Raw genomic sequence first — 21727 nt, 5'->3', positions numbered from 1 at the left:
TATTACTACTGAGTAATAATAATCTGAGTTTTTTGTAGTCTGTCTCACTCATATAGATCTGCTATGTAGTGTGTAAACAGAGCATACAAATGACATTGACCGAAGACCCTTTAGTTCCAAAGGCTATTCACACTTTTAATCAACTGTTTAACTAAAGTTAAAGAGTGAACACTACAAGGTAAATAGTTCACTACAGCAGCTTGCTGTTTTTAAAGCTGAACATTATTTTAAAAGTCATTTATAAAGTCTGCATTTATACTGATGGGTGCCACACAGTTCATATTTAAGACCTTTATGGCTTCAAAATTGTACTTTTGGTCTTCTGTTATGATGATTTCCATTTCTGTTTGCAAATGAATTAGATCTTAGGTGCCCTGTTTGGGCGTTTACTATGTTTAGACTCAGCTGGAAAAGGATTATAAGCACAACCAAAAATATTTGACTGACAAATGAGCTGCACGCCAGCCCCACAAGAATGTACAGGAACTGGTCTGACCACCACTGTAACCTTTAAGTTTATGGTCAGCCATGACCGGTAATAACGTCATCCATGTAATGAAGACTTAATAAAAGTGTCTACACTCCAAATATGGGGCATTCAAGCCAGCAGCAGGAGACAGAAAATAAAAGTTGAATTTTACTGAAAGCAGTAAAATGTACTTTAATTTTGTTTGCATACAAACAAATTTGGTGCCCTCCGCAAAGAAGTTTTGGGCTTTCCTCAGTGGGAAAATCACCATGAAAGGACTTTTAATGAGAAGACTTTTAAACAATTTTTAAAATTAGGGATTCAATTAATTCAGCACCATATACATTTTTAAAAATCAAATTACTAGAAATAACAGGAAAACTTGTTTGTGAACATCAGGAGAACAAAATCACTCATACAATACAGACGTACAGATGTATGACAATAAACAGGACTTTTATGTGCCTGGGGTTCAGTGCTGTGCTCTATGGTGGGGTGCACAGGGGCATCAAATACTAAAAGACTAAAGAAAGTGATTTATAAGTCAGTGAGGTTATGTATTGGTTTGGAGCTTGAATCTCCGTCACACATGCCTCATCTCACGCAGAAGCAGGTTCAGCAAACCACTCATTCCACTGCAATGTACCAAAGAGCACTACAAGAAATACCTCCTTCCTTTGTACTTTTATTTTTCAATTTTTTCAGTTAAATTTTTCCCTAACCACCAAAGGTACATGTTGAGACAGAATTTTATGAATGAAAATGAAACCTGAAACTAAATCCAAACGGAAATTCCTTATGTATGACATGGCCTTTAACTATGTCAATGTAGTTGGTTGCTAGTTGACATTCCAGGCTCTGTTTGCATAGTTTACTTGCTAAATTTAGCTGTGAGCCTGCCCACTTAGTGCCACAGTTTTCTAATTTTGCTCAGTTTCCGTGCTATTCAGTGTTGGGCAATCGCTGAAAGTGTCTATCCATATGGATGCCCTTTGTTTTTTTAAAACAAATTTCTCTTTTAATCCCATGAGGAGACGACTTCATCAGTGATGACCCCAACCTTACCATAAATCAGGAGTTTGACAGTCGCTTGGATGTGCTTCTGAGTGTATGCTGCTTCAGCCTCCATCTTAGTTCTTGCTACTATGTGGTGGATAGTCTCCGGGTTAGTTTTGCACTTGGAATATAATGTGTGGGTGAATAATTTTGGAAATATAGTGTTTCTATATAAAGTACAGATGTAAAAGCACTGTTGTGTTTATATTGAAATAAAAACATGTTGTCACTGCAGTCAATGAAAAGTTGTGACAAATTATTATGATCTCAATGTTGAACTGTGTTGGCTGTAATCGTGCAGCCCTTCCTAATCGTCCACATAGGATGCAGACTGCTGTGATGTGGAAACCACACCCTGTGGAACATTAATGACTTTCAAGTGATGAAAATGCAAAGAAAAATAGGCAGGTATTGAACTCAGCTTGTTTTTAGTTTCACTGAGCGTATCCTGGGATCCTGTTGATATACGATGGCGTGGCGTATATGTTAGCGACACACCACGTGTGACGAGCACCCACATGGATGCCCTTTACGGTGGATACACCAGTATCGAATGATAATGATAGAAAGACTTGAGAGACCCACTTCTTAGAACATCAGTAGTCATGGTGATCAGTTTGAGTGGGATCATCTACAGGTAACCTGCCAGATCCATGATTAAATATCTGTGTGTAATATCCCATATAGAAAAGAAATAGAAAAAACTTTGCATAAGATGTGGCCTACTTCATATAGTGAATCATATAAGGCTTACATGATTTACTCATGAAAGTGGCCACTTTCTCATTACTTTCATATATTGTTTTAGGAAGTATCCAAAACATACAAGTTTCATTTATATAATTTTTCAAGGGATCTTATATCTGTTTTAATTCTTGTATGCTTTTCATACAAGTTTCACACAAGACAGATACAAACTTTATAAGATTTAGATCTTTTCCATATGGGATAATATGCACTCAGCTCATGTACATTTAAAACTGATGATACACTTTAAATTCATCATGTTCCTTCAACAAAGTAATAAAAAGTCGACAGGAATCTGAAGCATTACTAGACCCAACATCCTTCATCACACTGTGTCTTCTTTCAAGTTCTGACCTTTGCTGTCTGTATCATGACTTTGGCAGCTGAAGATATTTAATTTTCTGGTTAAACAAACGCCTACACCATTAACACGGTCCTCTTCCTGCCATCTATAACCTCTAGACATAAATTAGGTTTATTTCGTATTTCGTATCAGTACTACCATGTTCATCATTCCTCGTGTCCTTGGACTGTGTTGCTTGGGAACGTCATTCCCCTGACTTTTCAGTGCTTATGTTATTTCACATCTTAAAGAAGAATTGTACGTCTCGGTACTTTAAACACAATTTGAAATCAGCATCTTCTTACTACTCTTACGAAAAACAGTTCCAAGTATGAATTGCGTTTCACTTTCTAGTTCCAGTTAAAGAGCTGCTTTTCCTAAATAGCTGCATAAGAAACAAGCATTTAAACATTTAAAAAAAAGAAATGTTATTGAGGTGACTGAGCAGCTCATTCTCTTAAATCTCTTAAAGGTCCCAATGGGTTTTCTTTTAATCGCTTGGTAAATTTTCAGGAACTAAAAGATGTTACACTTCAAGTTAAGAGTCACAGATTTTGGCATTAAATCAGAGTAAAGCTTTCAAGCACAACCTCCCCCGGTTCCAAAATACACAGAGAACAGAAGAAGTTAAAGTTACAGCAGCTTTTGTATCATAAAGGGCAGCTTTATTCCTTGTCAAGCACATTTGGCCCTGTGGTTTCAATCATGATAATCATTTTACAAACACATTTTTAAATAGGACAGGAATGGAATTGAAAAACAACCAGTCACAGACAGTGACGGCTTCATTATGATTACCGCCCTATCAGTAATCATAATGAACTACTTACTGGAATTAAGTAACACATAAAAACCCTAGTCACAGACAGTGACTGGTTGTGACTGGAGTGGACGTCCCAGCAAATTCACCCCAAGATCAGACCATGCAATCCTCACAGAAATCCTAGCGCTACATCTCAGACGCAACAGACCTCAGTCAGCATGAAAGTACAATTCGAACACGACGGATAAAGAAAGGCTTGTTTGGAGGGGAACAAACACAAAACCTCTAGAAGACTAAGACTTGGCTGTGGACATAATGCACAGCACCATGTTTGGTGAAAACTAAACATGGCATAGAAATAAGACAGGAATATATACACCCCCCCCAATACAAATATGATTAAGAAGACCATGAATTCATTTTTTGTCCTATCAGGAATTATAGTGATCTACTTACTGCAATGAAGCAACACATAAAGACACACATGAGTCAGAGCGATAGCATGTCCTGCATGCGTCTTTCAGTCTTGTATTTGTTTACAAAACTGGGTGCGTCTGTGTGTGATTAGCCTCGGCACTAATTAGCCAAAGGATTTAGCTGCTAAAATAGGGGGAACTACCCGTTTTGAATTTAATGTCACAGCTATAATACAGAGGCTGGATAAGAAACTTGTTACCTAAATGTAAACATGTAAAATTATTTTCTTTTTAAGTTGATTACGGTTCAAATTTGGAAAATGGAAGCAAGTTCCTCTGCTCTGTAAATGGTGTGAGGAATCAGCGCCACATATTTTATCACACAGACCTCACTTGGTTATGAAACAATCAGTTAATTGTTGACTTTCTTTTGAGCCTCTGAAATTGAAGGACTGCTCATAAAAGTGGCTGTAACTGGAAGCTGGAAGTCTACAGTCTTACTACTGCTTCTGTAAAATTAGCTTTGGTAGTTTATAGAGGCAAAAATAAAATTAAAAAAAAGAAGTGCCATTGTCCAAAGGTTATGGACCTATGTGTATCAGAGCTTCCAAGCATGAAAGAATTTGTGTCAAAATTCAAGATGATGTATTGATGAAGGTAGGCAGGTATTCACAAACATAATCTAAGTAAAGTTTAATTTTAGTGGTTGCTGGGATATAAAATCACTATCTTTTAGAAATTGCATAAGATGATTTCTGATTTTCTTCCTAAAACAAGAAAAGAATAAAGTAAAAAAAAAAATTCCTCTGGAAGCTAGGGAGTGTCCACACAGCAGGTTGGCAATCAGAAGCCATAGAAAGTCAGTGACATTCAGTGACTTTGAGTCACAGCAAGTGACATAACTGTGGGCATTGTGAAGCGGGCGGGTTAACCGGAATTAAACTTCTCCCAACTTTGAGGTGAGTGATTGAAACTAACAATGAGAGCAAAGAATGCTACTGTTTGAGATTTGAGGGAATAGGTTTAAACCAGAGCCCTTGAGTAGCTTTTTAGTTGTTTTTTTAAGTTCTTGCCTTTTAAAATACATCTCAAACCTTTATACTGGTATAATGCTATGGCGCGGCTAGCATATGTTACTAACATTCTGAACTATTGCGAGGATGATGGAGTCTCGCAATAGTTCAGCATCACACGTGGTGATGGCACGACTCTCCTATTCAATGCTCTGGGTTTAATGCATTATAAGGTTGCTTAGGCAACTGGAGGGATTGGTCTACTAGTGTCCAGTAACTACCAAGCAAAAAGCAAGAAGAGAATCACTCGCTGTGTGGACAACTCTTTAGACTTTTACCACCATCTTTGCTATTGTGGGGTTCCTCCGTAGATTTAAAGTGTCATTGGAATCATATTTATGTCATACCACGTGTCTGTGAGTAAAAACATAATCCGAGCAAATGACCTTATTTCACCGGTGCAATTAGGTTAGTTATGCCTCTCTCTCTTGAAATGTGTCTAATATTTTTTATTTTTCACCAAAATAGTTTGCAGTTGATTATTAAAAAACATTGAGCTCAGTTCTTATGCTTTGTTAGCATACTTTACTGGTAAACAGCCTTGGAAGACCTGCAGATGAATTTGAACACTGTCATTTATGGAAAAAAACGCACAAAGATATAATTGGATTAAATGCGAGGACCTTGGTAGCTTACCACTTCAGTGAAATGTGCGCAAAGACTACTTTCTCTGTTTCGTTTATCTGTATGTCTGAGTCAGAAGCCTCTCTGTTCTGCTGTACTGCTTGTCTTTAGAGCAAGGTCAGGGTTTATTTATCACCCTTAAACTCTTCCAGCAGTCCAGGGGATAGAATTGCTTCACTTTCCTGGAAACTTTTTTTTTAACCATGAAACAGTTAGAGAAGATATTGAGGTTTCTGTTGCAGTCAGCATAAAATAGTAAATAGCTTTGGGAGAACAGCATGTATGTTTGAAAGATAACCTCAGATTGCTAGTGGTGCATGACTGTGTTGTTGTGTAACGTCACTTTGGGGCCACCATTTGAATAATAACCGATTTGAGAATATATTTATCTTTGAAAGAACAAAGATAACATTTTTCTGTTTTCATGTGAATGTAACACAACGTCCTAATTTAAACATCATTAAAACAATTATTTTATGACATCACTCGAAGGAATTAGTGGATTTACATAGATTTCTTTGAATTGCAGTAAAAAGTTTACGTTTTTCACTTGTTAATAAACTGCAGAAGAATCTTTACACCAATCATATTCTTGTCGTTCTTTACTGCAAATAACAACTGCAGTGTAGACTCAACCTGCTGCCCTGTTTCAGTTCTGGAGGACTTACTAAAGCAGTACACACTCTTGTTAACATTTTGGAGATTGCACACAAGCTCATGCATGTAGCACATAACTTAATGTTGCCTTTCATACCTGATCTGAAAGCTCCCATGGTGCTTAATCTGCTGAGTAAATATTACAAACCTAGGCTGAATAGAGAGCAGTCATAACTCGCTGAATCATCCTGATATCCTGTCCTCCTGTCATGGTCCCTGTGCCTCACCAGCTGATCCAGCTCATTATGGGCTCCCGCCCCTGGCCCACGCACCTGCTGCCTATCGGGATGATCACAAGGCCGATTTAAGACAGCAGCACTGTGTCACTCGTCGCTGGATCGTTGAGCTATCAGCGTCAGTCGCTCAGTAGTTTGTGAATCAGAATCTGTGAGTTCTTTCCGTCTGTTCGCCTCTAACTAAAGTTTCTGTGTACAGACCTTTCCCGGACCTTTCCCTGCCTGCCTATCATCCCGTGGACGAGTGAGTGGATTTGTGTTTCCCCAGTGTGGGGAGTGAAGAGAGAGAGCCTTTGGAGGGCGTCGGATTCCCGTCTTTCCCCTCACATACCCCGGAACCCTGGACCCCCCTCCCCTCCCTCCAGCACGTTGTAAATAGCATCACCTGGTGTCGTTGTGTAAATAAATTTGTAAACTCTGTAAAGAGTCCCGGTCTGCGCCTGAGTCCGTTAACTAAAACCTGACACCTCCCATAGGAGCCCAGCATGAGTAGAGGTCTCTTTTTTTCCTCTTGGACTTTCCCATTGTAGTGTACATTTCAGTGTTTCTTTCGTAACGCTACCGATCTCCGACCTGTATCCCCATGTGATGTCTGTGTTGTGTGTGTAAGGTCGGGGGGGTCCCATTTCACTGCAGGGCAATCTGCATGTGGCGAATAAAGCCTTGATTGATTGACATGCTTGTTCATCACAGTGGAATCTTGTAGTCACCCTTAAGAAATTTCATCACATGCAGCAGTAATATTAACATTTAATTTAAATGCAAACTAACATGTCTGATTTGTATTCTGAATTATGTTGGTGGCTTAGGTTTACTAATATAAATGCCCATAGGTGGGAATGTGAGTGCGGATGGTTGTCTGTCTCTATGTGTGACCTGTCCAAGGGGTACCCTGCCTCTCGCCTGATGGTAAGCTGGGATGGGCGCCAGCCCCCTTGCAACTCTGGTAAGGATAAGCAGGAGAAAATGGTGGATTTTTAGGATATTCGTTTCCTGTTGCGTTAATTGAATTTGCATCTTCTGACCTGATGCTTCCAGTGGTCTTTTCCCATGCTCCCAGATTAATTTAAAGACAATTCTAGATGCATTTCCAAATATCTGGTGCAGATTGTGACAAATAATCCGAATGTATCACACACCTGTATAATCTCGTTCAATAAATGAATGTGTTTTCTCGAGCAAATTTAAGAACAAACTTGAGACAAAGACTCATGGCAAAATAACCTTAGAAATCACCATCATGGTGTTTAATCCATTAAGATTCTCTCCAAGGTACTGCAGCCACGTTCAGTAGTTTGTGAGTCTCTTTGGCTTCACCTTTGTCTTCAGTAACTTAAAATCCTGCTCTTTCAGGATGAGATCAGGTGATTGACTTGTCCCTTGAGGACTATTCAATTTCTTTGCTCTGAGCATGCTTTGGGTCATTATTATTTGGTTTGGAGTTAGAGCAGGGCAATATGACCAAAAATGTTTATCATTATACATTTATACATTTGAAACACATTACATTTGCAATAAGGATATAACTGACAATATAATCGACACTTTACAACTCCACAACTTTATTGGTGCAAAAAGAAAAAAAAAGTCATCAATGTATTTTCACTTAAATAAGCAGCTATTTTATGTGCATTAAAGTTATATAAAAATGTAACAGTGCAAATCCTTGCTGACAGTTTAACCAAAAGGCATTTCCAGTGGAAATTGGCCGACATATCCTCAGCATAAGCATGTATAATATCCACAAAACGTAAAAAGAGGTTATACACACAATACGGTAATACTATGTTGAAGCGCAGTACGTATCACTTTGCAAGGCTCCTGCCTACAATAGCAGTAATGCTCCGACAATCCATCAAGCGGTGCGGCTTCATAGCTTAGCAGTCGTACTAAAACATTTGACAGATTTTCGAGTGCTGTCACCGTGTACATAAAATCGATTTGAGGTCAGTAAACACAACCAGAATTCAAACATAAGGCACACGGGATGATAAGGGGCTCTGTCGACTTTCAGAAAAATCAAAGGATTGATTTTAAGTGTGCCGTATTTTCCAAAAAAACTGTAATAACGACAGCCCGCTAGCACGCTCTACCAAAAATAGTGCTTAGTTGTGTATCTGACGGACAAAAGCTAAACCAGTTCCACACCACTGAAGTTGCAGCATTTGTTTTCCGCCATGTGCGTATGAAAACAAAGGCACTGCCACTTCTGCTGGCAGCCACATCATCAATAAACACTAGCGTCGTTCCACTGGCAGCCATTTCATGAATATTTTGCCCATGTTTGACAGATAATGTAATGCGATTGTGATCGTGATTCTGTTTCTTGCCATACTTTTCTCTTCTCATCATTCTGGTTCAAGTTCATGTTTGTTTCATCTGTCCAAAGAAGTTTTTCTTCCAGAACTCTGCAGGCTCTTCCAGTCTAATCTGGTCTTTATGGTTTTGAGTGTAACCCACTCTGTTTGGATTCATAAAGGAATCTATTGATTGTAGACCCTGACAACAATATGCCTCCTTCATCAAGAGTGTGAGAGTGTTGACTTGACTAGATATTTTGAAGGACCTTTTTTAAACCAAGGAAATAATTCTGCCATCATCCATATATCCACAGTGCTTTGGCCATTTCAAAAAAATTTTTTTTTTTTATATCTCTGGAACCCTTGAAAAGAAAATCTAAATCTTTTAGTAAGTCAATTTAGTTTGATATAAAATGATAAAAGAATAGACCTCACCTAGCCACGAAACCTCCTCTTATTGAATTGTCCTTTTACTTTTGAACCTTTGAGTCTATGTTGATTATGCATACAAAAAAAGTCTAATAGTCCACATTGTCATAGCCCTGGCTGTATTTCAATCCCATGTTTCTTTTGTCATGAAGTTGGATGGAGTTAAATGTGCCAGTTAAATGAATGACTTCATGAAGCCTCTTAATCACAGTCAGTGCAAAAAGAAGCTAGTAAATGATTAGGATGCACATGTTGTAACATGTAACTATCTAGCTTACTTAGTAGCGTAACTAGCAAATCCTCCAGGAGAACTTGTTTTCTCATCATATTGACAGAAATAAAAATCGGGACTTGCATATTGCGCTTTGTTCTGCAGCACTCGGCATTATTCATATTACGTCTTATTACTGGGGCATTTCATTCACTTGCAAGATGAGAATCTCTATCAGAGCAGTATGCTAGTGTCTGCATGTGATTTTTAACTCAAGTTCAGCACAAAAAAGGGATGAAGACGCCACTGTTTTGCATTAATTGTGCTTTACATGCAAGTTATTTACTTTGAGTACAACTCTCTAGAAGAAGAATCGAATACATGAGCAAAATCAAAGCAAGAATCTGAAAAAAGTGTCTGCTTTTGCATGTACACAGTTTAAGCACTTCAGACAACTGCGTATAAATGCCTCATCAAAACATCCAGCTTCATTCAGTTTCATCATAAAATGGTCATTCACATTTCATTTGTGTAGTCAAATATTTTAAGAATGAATATAAATGGAAACTATGCTGGCTACATTAAACCGGTGGCATTAGAAGGCTGTGTGTCATCAAAGAAAAAGACGGTTCTGACACTAAAATCATCAGACAATAAGCTCCCCTGAAACATGATCATATTAATCAGTTGTTGTCCGCATATCTTTGGATTACTGTATTCTTAGTAAATCTGATAAAGACAGTATGAAATGAAACACCACAGATATCACCTGATTTGATGACATATAAAATGCAACCTTGCATATGTATTGAAATCTGTTCATGCCAGCTGATCTTCCACTACTAACACATGAATTTAAAGCATGGAGGGCAGCCCTACCCAAAAAACCCCACAATGCATACTGTAAAATAGCTCTCTATAGGCTGTCTTCATGTAAGTGGTATTTATGTTGTGGTGATGTTGTTTCAAACTGTAATTTGACATTGGCTAAATGTGGATGATAATTCAAAACAAGCCTGTTGCACCCGTGTAAACATCTTCCCTCTTTCCTGTTCTTTTCATACCTTTGCATGTCTTTGGTGCCACTGAGTCAGGTGGTGCCATTTCGGAAAGGTAAAACGATTCAGTGTCTTACTGTTTCTGATGAAAAAGTCTGCTCTGCTTAGCACCAGTTGCAGCAATGTTGTTTTTGAGGGGTAAAAATGTTCGCATGACACCATAAAGTATATTCTTTCCTTCCCCCTCTTTGCCTTCATATTTGGGAGTATAGGAGACTTTGTTGTGTGTGTGTGGCAATCTGTACCAATGTACGTTTAGCGCCAGAGATTTCCCACTCATTCCCACATTTCCGACTCAATTTCTTATCAAGCAATGCAAATGGACAGGTAGTATGAGATAATTCTGGTTTCCTTCTGCTACGTGGTCTTGGTTTTTCACAACGATAACTGAAAAGGTTTGCTTCATATCAGGAAGACATAGCTGAGGTAAAGATGTGGCTACATGCCAGGAGTGTGCAAATGTATCATCAGCCTTAGCCTCAAGACTTAAAAATTTACCACCTTGAGAGCTCAGATAGCTTGATGTTGTTTTTGCGCAGCAGGCTGATAACACAAGACATTTTATGAAATGGACTTATTCTCCAGGGTGCTCTCCGACTGAACTTCTGACTTCTTTTTGCTCCGAGGGCAGCAGAACAAATTGTTCAGAGCGCAGCTTGCATGGAAGCTCAGCAACAGAAAACTGCTCTCATTACTGACTCACAAAAGGATTCTTAATCCAATCCAATCCAACTTTATTTATATAGCACTTTTAAAAACAACAAAGTTGACCAAAGTGCTTTCCAATAATAAAACAGAGATAGCAGTTAAAACCATACTTTAAGCATACAATGAAATCAATAAACAAAACAAATATATAATTGAAAAAGAAGATAAAAAAAAATCAACATGAGTAGAATAAACAATAAGATATACAATGAATAAGATTAACAAAGTAAAAAGATTAAGAATGACCAAAAACTGACTACAAACTGGCTCTGATAACACTCCTAGAAGGCCTTTGAAAAAAAGTGTGTTTTTAAAAGTGATTTAAACATTTTAATGATTTTATGCCTGCTCTTTCTCTGCAAGTCTATCAGTTTGCACTTACAAAATGATGACCAACACAAAACACACTGGAAAAATTTCCCTTTTACATTCTGTATGTGGCCAGCAGGAGGAGAATCTGTTTCAAATCTGTTTCATTTGATCTCTTCTGTTGTTCATAACATAGCAGACCAAATCTTGAATGGCTGAAAAATAAACTCACACAAGAATTAAAATGACCAGTGGCTCCTTTAATTGGCATCTCACCCAACTTCTGGTCTAAATAGAAAAGTCTGATGAATGTTTAAATATGTTTACCAGACAAAGTTTGCATATTACATGGTTTATTCAAACTGGCAACCTATTAAGGAAATACTTTAGAGAGAAAAAATTCAACAAGTTACTAACTATCTATGACTACTCAACATATTGATTTTTCAGGAAGTAAAAAAATTGCAGGCAGTTTTATTAACCTCTAACTACTACATGATTCACTGTCTTGCAAATATAGTCATTAACAAGTGTGATAAAGGTGGAGGTTCCCTTGTAACCCTTGAAACCTTTAAATCTCAGTGGCATGTCAAATATTCTATAAAAAGTAAATATAGTCACTTGAAATGCACAGGCTGCTCTGGACCTCCCTGCTTCTAGTTTAAGCGCGAGGTCACTGATCTGTGAAACGGTTGGGTGTGACATTTTTTCGACCATCCCAGTTCTGGCATCCCGTCTGAGTTTTTAATAATTGATTGATTGGTAAATGTGTCTTGTTTGAATTTGAAAAGTTTAACTTACTGGGTAATGTTCAGCTGAAAATTAAACAAGAGCAAGAGTGAAATATTTCTAGAATGCTTCTAGCTGTTTGAGCACTATTTCTGTCCAGAGGGTCTCAGATGTGTCAGGCATTTTTCAGGCATGATGATCTCCTCGTGTGGCCCACAAGCGTTTCCCTCACCACAGCCTCCACTCACCTGTTGAAAGTTAAAAAAGGAGGGACGCTCTAAGAAACTAAGAGTCTACAAATGCACAGGACACACTGGAGAAAAGCTCTCTGGTATTGGAGCTCTCTTCCTGGACTTAAGTGCTCCTGGTATAATTGCTAAGTAGAGTCAGCTGCAGCTGGCAATACCCAATGGACTCTATGTGCTCCTCCATTGGTAATCCATAAGGAGTTATGGACAGCCCGTCTACCTACAAAAAGTGGCTGTTGTCAAATAAAGACAGTAGCCCTCCAGCCTGTGGGATACTCTTACATGTGCAGCTGCTGGTCCTTTCCAGGCGTGGAAACGTTAGTAACCTATAAAGAGTTGAAGTGAAACGAGGTGTTAAAAACAGTGAAAAATGCCCACTGCAGCCACTGTCTGTGCTTTTCATAGTGTATTTTATTTTTAATCATTGAGTTTCTTTCACATCTGTCAGCATTGTCAACTAGTCAGCCTTCAGCATACACAAAGTTGAGCTACGTGCTGAGGACTGCATGGGAGAAGGTGTGTTGGTTGAAAACCCCTCTGTGTAGGCAAATGTTTATGCAAACAGACACAACTGTGGTGCCATGTAATAAACATTAGTCAGGGAAGGGAAAGTAATACATGCCAACATAGGAAAAACCATGCTAGGACCTACTAGGTCTGTCACAGTCATGAAAAAACAAAAAGGAACACAGAAAGGTAGAGAAGTAGTCACACTCAAAATGTTCTTTTGTTCTGTGCACTTTAACACAATAACATTAAAAAGAAAAACAGAAGCACAATGATGGGATAAAGCGCTGCTGCACTGAAGGATCTGAAACAGTTATCCACACTTTTTTGGCAGGACTACTGCAGCTCCTTGTATTTTAGTTCGACTAATTCCAATCTCTGTTGTTTGCAGCTGCTTGATTGTAATTTCACTCCTGTTTTAGCTCAGCTGAACTGGCTACCTGTGGGGTTCTAAAGATTTTACATTTTTGTTATGTGCTTTTAAACACCGCCCTGTATTAACTCCTTAATACACATCTGTGAATGTGAGAGTGAATGAATAGTGGCATTGTAAAGCGCTTTGGGTGCCTTGAAAAGCGCTATATAAATCCAATCCATTATTATTAATATTATTATTATCTTTTAACTCCCTATTTTGCCTCCAGGTCACTGAGGCACTCATCATCCTAACAAGTTCTCGCAGTTCCCTCTTCTCACCTAAAGACTCAAAGCCATCAGGCCTCTGCTATTATTGGCCTTAAGCTCTGGAATAATCTTCCCATCCAACATAAGAACCTGTTCAACAACTGACGGTTTTAAATCAGACATTATTAACTGCTTCTGGTCCAGTCTGAGGTCCCTCGTGTTCTGGTCAAGCTTGCTGTTTGGCTGTTTTTTTTTTTTTTACCATTGTTTTTAGCATTGTTGGAATTTAGTCGTTATTCTTGTCATGGTGGCTGTTTTCCATGAGTTCTGTGTTTTCTCATTGTTTTTACCACTGTTAGTTATTTACCACTGTTAGTTGTAATTCTATTCTTGGAGACTTGGATTGTAAGTAAGTAAGGCTGTAAAGTGCAGTGGAATCCCGACTTACGAAATTAATTCGTTCCCGAGTGTCTTTCGTAAGTCAAAAATTCTCGTAAGTCGAATCACCCATGGCACCTTTTGAGTGAGGCGATGCTGAACGATAGGCTATAGGCTAATTGCTAACTAGAACAACAATACGTTGTTCAAGGGGTTGTCACATGATTCGGAAGGCATTGTGGGCATTGTAGGCTCAGCCAATCAGAGCCAGCGGATTTCGTTACACGGGCATTTTGCCGTAACATGGGCAGAAATATTGCCGTTCAGTGCCTTCGTAACTTGAATTTTTCTTTAAATGGGGTATTCGTAAGTCGGAGTTCCACTGTACTTTGCAATAGTTTCTGGTTGACAAGTTGGCATCTTCAATGCAAACTACAGAAGACTATGGCAAACTGTCACAAAGCAATCTGAAGGAGATTTTTGTTGCAGATCTGTATACCACTTCATCTTACAGCAACCATTCACTAGTGGTTGGTAATACACGTTTTCCCTAGTGGTCACCAGGTGGTCACTTACCATCTAAAGGGTTTAAACTGCCAACAAATCAATGGTTGGTTGGAAAATACACATTTCTCCGTAGTGAGTGTTGGTTGTAAGGTGGTCACCAATCAGTCTCTAGACCTGCGTAACCAGAGCCTAAGTTGTTAAATTATCTGATCCTGTCAATGGAGATGGCTTTATTACCATCTAACTCAGGGGTGGGCCAGTGTCCTGCAGGTTTTAGATGTGTCCTTGTTCCAACACAGCTCATGTAAACGGCTAAATTTCCTCTTTGGCATGTCTTGAAGTTCTCCAAAGACCTGGTAATGAACTAATCATTTGATTCAGGTGTGTTGACCCAGGGTGATATCTAAAACATGCAGGACACCGACCCTTGAGGCCTGGAGTTCCCCAACTCCTTACATAAAACTGCTTTGTTTACATTTTGCATGTTGCATTTTGTAACAAGTTGCATTTCTGATTTCAATATTTTTTAACCATATTAAAATTTCAATTGAATCGTGTAGAGCGCAGAGTTAGTTGTGATTATATTTTGGCTTTAATCATGAGACAAACATCTCGAGGGGGGAAAAGAAAAGAATCAATGAAAAGACTGATGCCACAAATAGAGTGTAGAATCACCTGCATCTGTGCCTTTTACACAAACAACAAAGTAGCTTCAGTTGCACGTAAGCTGGAAGCACTACATGAAGGAAAATTGTCTTGTGGTCTTGAATGATGTAGATGCACCCACTGACGTTATCAGGAGAAACAGGCAGATTTATTTGCATGTTTTTCAGTTTAAACAAATATCTAACTTGGCACTGATATATTTGTTGTACTTTGAGTTTTACATAGCGTCTGTTTGACCCAAACAGCAAACTGACATCTTAGTTTTGACCTTTCCGTGATCCTGTGTTGTGCTTTTTCTTTCACGCTTTAAGAATAGAGATGTACAGTGGCCTGTATTTAAATAAGTTAATAGCAGTTGTGTTTATTGTAGCTGCCCAGAAGGCTGAAAAAGAAGGGGAAACATGAGACCAGATAAGGTGACACATTTATGTGTTTCCTCCTTTCCTTTCCTTCTGTAAGAAGCTGCCACACGATCACCTGCATGGTTTTGCAAGGGAAATTGGCCAGTCAGAGATCTGAATTGAGCACGTGCTCTCGTACTCTACAGACAAACAGAAAATATAGTCAAATGCCCGTCATTAGAGGCCCAGTTAAACTGATAGCAAAGTGGCTGTTTGTGTTTTCGCGTCATGCCTTTTGTGTCCTGTCACTTTGCAGGAAAACGGCTCAGTGCAATGAGAATATTCCTGTTTGTTTGTGTCTAGACGGTTCTGGACAGGAGGAGATGGAGGCTCAGAATGGACCCCATGACCCATCACACAGGAGGAAGGATCAGAAGTCATCACAGGTACACTGAGCGATTATAAACTATGCGTCATCATTTGGTCAGCTTGTGTTTAAAGCCAGTCATGGAATGAATGTGTGTGTGTTTGCTCCTGTTTGTGGAGCAGGCCATGATGCACAATGAAGAAGATTTGGATGATGAGGAAAGAACAAGAAGGAGAGCTGAAAGAAGGAGGGCCAAAAGGAAAGTAAGTAAGAAAAAGTCACAACAGCACTGTACAAAGTCTTGAACCACCACTAGGAAAATGTGAAGTAGGTACAGCAATTTATTTAAACGTGTAAACATGAATGGTATTAATGTACAAGCCAAAGCCAAAAGCAGAGTTTGTACACTTTCTCGTAAAAGTAGTCTTCCTGCATAGGCTTCTTGAAGGGCATTTAAAGCTGCCATTCTCCATTAAAATTATCCCACACTGCTTCAATAAAGTTGAGGTCTGGGATCTGGGGAAATCCATGGCTGATAGTGTTTCATTGTGTGTTCGTGTATGCTTTTACTGCAATGGGATTGTTTTTAGGATAATTTTCATGCTGAAATGTGAAGCTGTTGGTAATCAGATGCCTTCCAGATAGCACTGCACGGTGGATCAAAATCTTCGTGTACTTTTCTGTATTCACAATTCCAGTAATTTTGACTTCCAAACAAGGACGGAGCCTCTGCTTTGTGTTACAGGTTGGCTGTAGACACTCATTGTTGTACTTCTTTCCTGTCCGCCTCTGCTTATTGATGATGTGAAAGTTAAGTTAAAATGATCAGATTCAAGGAGTGGATAAGTGGAAAAGCAGCCAACCTTCAAAAAGCCTGGAGAACTAGTGCCAAAAAAACCCCACTTTAAAAACGACACGAGTGTCTGGCTGCTTGGAAGCGAAGTGTAAAGAACAGAGTGGTGGCTCAGGTCTACACAGTACTATTACGATACCTACAGCTTATATAGTATGTTGTCAGTGTTAAAAGCTGTTTTCTAACTGAAATGACTGCATCTGCTACATTATCATACAGCTTAGCACTACTCACATTCCCTGCTGCTCCACCTGTTCACACACATTGTTAAAATGCATTAACCAACCTCTTTCCTCATTTTATGATACATTCTAATACACGTGTGCTTCTCCACCTCTGTTTACTCATGTTTCATGTCATCATCTATCATCCAATAGCCATCATGTCCTTGCTCTTAATTTCAGAGGCAGAAAGAACGGAGGAAACTAGAGCGAAAGGAGAGGATGGAGGATGCTTCAGAGCAGGTGCGGTGCTAATATTCACATTTGTCTTTCTTTCTTTCTCTTTTCTTTCTTTTCACTGCAATCATCAGACCACATCACCTGATGCCTCATACCCTTTCACACACTTAGCTGGGAAACTATCTGAGTTGCCTTATCCTGCCCACACTTGCTGTGCTTCTGCAAGCCACTTTGCAGTCCACCTTCACTCCACGTTATGCAGTATCTGATTCATGTAATAAGTCTTTTTTCTGCTTGGTGTCTTTGTGTTGTTCTACTGCAGGCAGCAAATATATGTTACCACAGGTGGAACTGTCATCTTTTTACAATGGTGGTTTAATGACAACACTTACTATTATACAGTATTATATATGTTCTTAAACTATATACAAAATTACAGACAATAGAAATCTGTTGTGTAGAAATCACAGCTCTTACCTTTGTCTGTAGGTTGCACACAAAACCATTTACTCTGCTACAGCCCCATTCAGTGTCCTTTGCTCTGAGGTCAGCTAGGCTGTGTTTTATTGTAAATTTAAAGACAGGTATCAGTTCTCACAGGTATCTGCATCTTACTTATTTTTTATAATAAGTACAAAAGTCATAAGTCTGTATTTTTATGTACAGTCTGTGATTTAGATTGTAATTGCTCAACATTTATTTTTAAAGGCTTTATTATAACAACATTTTGCTCTTCTGTTATAATGTAGGCTCTTATAAAATGCATAAGAGAAAACAATCACATCACCACTTGTTTTCTTCTTTATTGGGTTTACTGGCTGCTTTAATCTAACACATAAAATGCTCACTTTCTGTGAAATACAACACAAAAGAGAGAGACTGCCTAATACGGAGTGAAGACAAATTCTTCTTGCAAATCCAGTTCATCAAAAGCTCAAGGTTTCGAGTTGTTCTACTCCCACACTGAAGAAGGCCTAGCTTATCCAGTCACTTTATATAATGATTTTATAGTTATTCCACAGTGATGCTTTTATTTTGTAACAGGAAGAGGAAGCAGCTGGAGAAGTGTCAGATACTGACAGTGATGAGGAGATGAAAGAAGAAGAGCGATGGACTGCCGTTCATTCCAGAGCCAGATGCAATCCTGAATCAGTGGCTGCCGTCACAACGGAGAGCAAGACGAACCGCCAGCTGTCCCACTGGATGTCAGATGAGGTGGGTTGAAGCAAGGTAGCCGTACTTAATGTTTTATCCCGTCCATTTGGTGGGAAATAAATAATAAAACAGAACATATTTCATCCAGCGAAGCAAAAGAGAAACTCAACGGTTTAACAGACCTGCAAGGTGTTCTGGAAGTACGACACATGAGGCTTATCATAGAAAACACTGATTTCTACTCTGTAATAACCTGCTCCAAACATGCTTGGTATGACTTGCACTTGGTATGACGGTGCACCGTCATGCACATACACTGTTCAAAAAGCTTAAAGCAGTGGCAGTGGCAGATCTCAATGCATTTTAAACATCTATCCTGACATGGACTGGGTGTTGTGTTAGGACCCAAAGGAGGCCACATAACCTGATGGAAATAAAAATGATCAACCTACAGAGGGCTGAATTCAAAGACACCCAAAAGTCAAAGATTTTGCTGAAATTGCATTGCTGCAACTCATTTAATAGTTTGATTGGGCATGCTTGTATGCATGCCTAACAATATGCTCCAAGTGAATCAATGGATGGTGTCCTGGGGGAACTCTATGAGGTCCAGGGTATCACTGACCTCGTGGATAGTCTGAGGTGCAACCTGGAGCCGTCAGATGGAACGAAACATGATCTCTCAGAGCTATTCTATTAGATTTCAGTCAGGCGAGTCTGAGGGTGAGTCAGTGGTATCACATTTCCTTCATCCTCCAGGAACTGCCTGCATGCTCTTGCCATACCAGGAGGACCCAGGACCTACAGCACCAGTGTAGGGTGTTGACACTGGATCCAAGAATTTTATCCCAATCCATAATGGAAGTCAGGTTGCTGTTGCCTAGCCTGTAGAGGTCTGGGTGTCGGTCCATAGATGTGCCATTTTAGACAACCACTGCTGAACAATGCTACAGGCAGCGACCTGTTCCTATCTGTGAAAAGCACAGGGCGCCAGTGGTGGAGATGTCAATTGTGGTATTCTATGGTAAATGCTAATTGGCCCCATGGTGCAGGGCACTGAGCACAGGGCCAGGGCGGGGGGATGTTGGGCGCTAAATGAAGTTTGTTTCTAAATATTTGGTCAGAGACATTCACGCAGTAACCTGCTGGAGGTCATTTTGTAGCTCTGGCAGTGATCATTCTGTCCCTCCTCGCACAAAGGAGCAGATAGCGGTCCTGCTGATGGGTTAAGGACCTTCTATGGTCCTGTCCTGCTTTCCTAGAGTAACTGCTTGTCTCCTGGAATCTCCTCCGTGTTCTTGAGACTGTGCTGGGAGACAGCAGACCTTCATTATCTGTGCAACCTCTGTAGGATCCAAGTATCACCTCATGACACTGACTCTAACCAAATGCACAATTAATGAAAAAGGTCAGAAAAGATGAGGAGGGAGAAAACCTCAGTGTCCATGGTGTCCCACACCATTCCTGTTTCACGGGTTGTCTCATTGTTGTCCCTTTAGTGCAGCTGTTGTTATTTTCATGAACATCAAAGCAGCTGACTTGATGTTGTACTCTGATTAAAAATCTTTCCCTTAATAATTTTAAGCAATACGGGTCTTAGACTGTGAAACACTTGTACACAACACCTGTATTCCTATTATCATAAAATTAAACCTGCACTGACTTTTATGTGTTTCAGAACTATTTGAACACACACAAAGACACGACTCAGAGTCTTAGAAAGTATTTGCATTTCTATGAATAGGTAAGCTCTGATTTATGGATAAACTGTGACTTAGGCAACTGATGTGAGAACTAAGAGATCTGTGCACAAACACAGTAAAACCTCTAAAAAATACTAAAGCTACTGCGCCGTGTTTTGGATTCAGCGCCTCCAGTTCTGGATCATAAAGGATCATAAAGATCAGCCAGTCTGATTTATGTATTTTTAGCTCGGAGCAGGTCAGAGCAGATTGACATCTTCAGTTTTTGTCACTCTATAATACTGAAGGTTTTGTGTTACTTCCTGTGGTTCAGGAGCCTGAGTGGGATATCAGCAGTGCATTTGTGGCCAACGCTGCCAACAACATTAAACTGAAAGGCCTGATGAACAGAGCAAAGCAAATCTCCAGAGAGAACAAGGAAAATGAGGCCAGGAGCAGCCAGGTACTCTCTCTCTGTCTCTCTCACTCACACACACACACACACACACACACACACACACACACACACACACACACACACACACACACACACACACACACACACACACACACACGCAAGGTCCAGTGATCTAGCCCAGAGATGAGCTTATATGATCCATCCTCTTTCATGTACGGCTGGCTAAATGTATTTTGAGTTAGAAACCAGTGACGTGACTGCAGTGACAGAACTTTCTGTGGTGATTTCAGGAGGAGAACACAGAAGAAATGAGGAGGATGGGGGAGTCCCTGACATGTGAGTCTGCTCATGTGTTCTTCTTCAGCTCTATCCTGCAGCCAATGTTCCCTCTAATTTTTCATGTGTCTGAGCGAACACACAAACTCCCTGAGCGGACACTTGGACCACTGTGAGCCACAGCAGACGTGTGCACTGTGGTCACACCAGCATCGAATCCATCCAAGTTACATGGTTTATTAAAATAATCACATTACAGCATTTACATTTATGTTACACTACTTTTACTTAACTGCTTTAGCCCACTTACAATGAAAATTAAAAAAAAAAATCTTGTTCATGACCTGTGTAGCATGTTAACACAACTGGAAGTAAAAATAACTTGAACTCCAATTTTGAAAACACAACTTTCTTTTTTCTTTTTTTTCTTCTTCTTCTTCTTTTTTTTTTTAATTTTTTATAAAGCTCTGACTTGTATTATGAGTCTGTGGTCTGGGAGAGAGTCCTGTAACTCTGTCTGCAAAATACAGCATATAATGACCAATGTTGGGCAATTAATTATATAGTTACTTCTTCAAAAAAGTTACTGAGTTTTGCAAACAAAGTTTTTTGCAGCTGTTTACCTAAAAATGCAGCCAAGGCGTTTTTTTAAATAAACATTTCAAATTATTTACAGAACAATCAGCTGTTCTGCATCAAATTTGATGCCACACAAATTATTTGTGCCACTCCAAAAAGTAATTTCTGTCCACTATGAGATGAAGGAGAACAACAGCCTGATACCTGCAGGCCTGACAGCAGGAGATGTATCACTGCTGTAACACCTGTAACATTCAGCAGTCGCCTCGTTGTTCTGACACACACAATAAAACTACTGACTACACTACACACTAACTACACAAGATATGGGCTAAACGTCGCAAATCTCTCACATCTCAAACACCGCCGTCACTCCTAAAACTTCCCCCTTCTTAAACCACTAAATGCCATGTTGCCATATTATTTTTGATTGGTCGACACATGGTACATTTTTTGACCAATAGGAAAGGCTGGGTTCCATCTGTCCTGCTCACATCTCCAATGGTTGTACACGTTGTCATTAACGTGGCTTCACTCCACATCAGCCACGCCGTTTTGCTCGCTAAAACACCGGTGTCGGCACATAAGGACGCTGTC

The 21727-nt window shown here is 39.5% G+C and overlaps 1 protein-coding gene across 5 annotated transcripts in view; it reads left to right on the top strand.

Moving 5' to 3' along the window:
* Nucleotides 1-21727, top strand: part of LOC146667471 (uncharacterized) — a 29990-nt gene that overhangs the window by 1459 nt on the left and 6804 nt on the right. Inside the window, exons 2-9 of one of the 5 annotated variants that reach the window (XM_085409141.1) lie at nt 6379-6502; nt 6584-6628; nt 15763-15845; nt 15949-16029; nt 17024-17083; nt 18065-18235; nt 20192-20320; nt 20566-20611. In XM_085409141.1, the coding sequence (XP_085265267.1) occupies nt 15783-15845; nt 15949-16029; nt 17024-17083; nt 18065-18235; nt 20192-20320; nt 20566-20611 (550 nt within the window). In that variant the 5' untranslated portion in view covers nt 6379-6502; nt 6584-6628; nt 15763-15782. Of the gene's footprint in view, nt 1-6378; nt 6503-6583; nt 6756-15762; nt 15846-15948; nt 16030-17023; nt 17084-18064; nt 18236-20191; nt 20321-20565; nt 20612-21727 lie in introns of all 5 variants that reach the window. The other 4 variants (XM_085409140.1, XM_085409137.1, XM_085409142.1 and 1 more) reach the window with 4 other exon arrangements.

Source organism: Rhamphochromis longiceps, linkage group LG6 (assembly GCF_057381845.1).
Source record: "Rhamphochromis longiceps isolate RC_006_pf linkage group LG6, R_longiceps_female_GT1.1, whole genome shotgun sequence".
Lineage (NCBI taxonomy): Eukaryota > Metazoa > Chordata > Actinopteri > Cichliformes > Cichlidae > Rhamphochromis > Rhamphochromis longiceps.
Note: the sequence above shows the minus strand (reverse complement) of the source record. Positions and strands in the feature narration are given on the sequence as shown.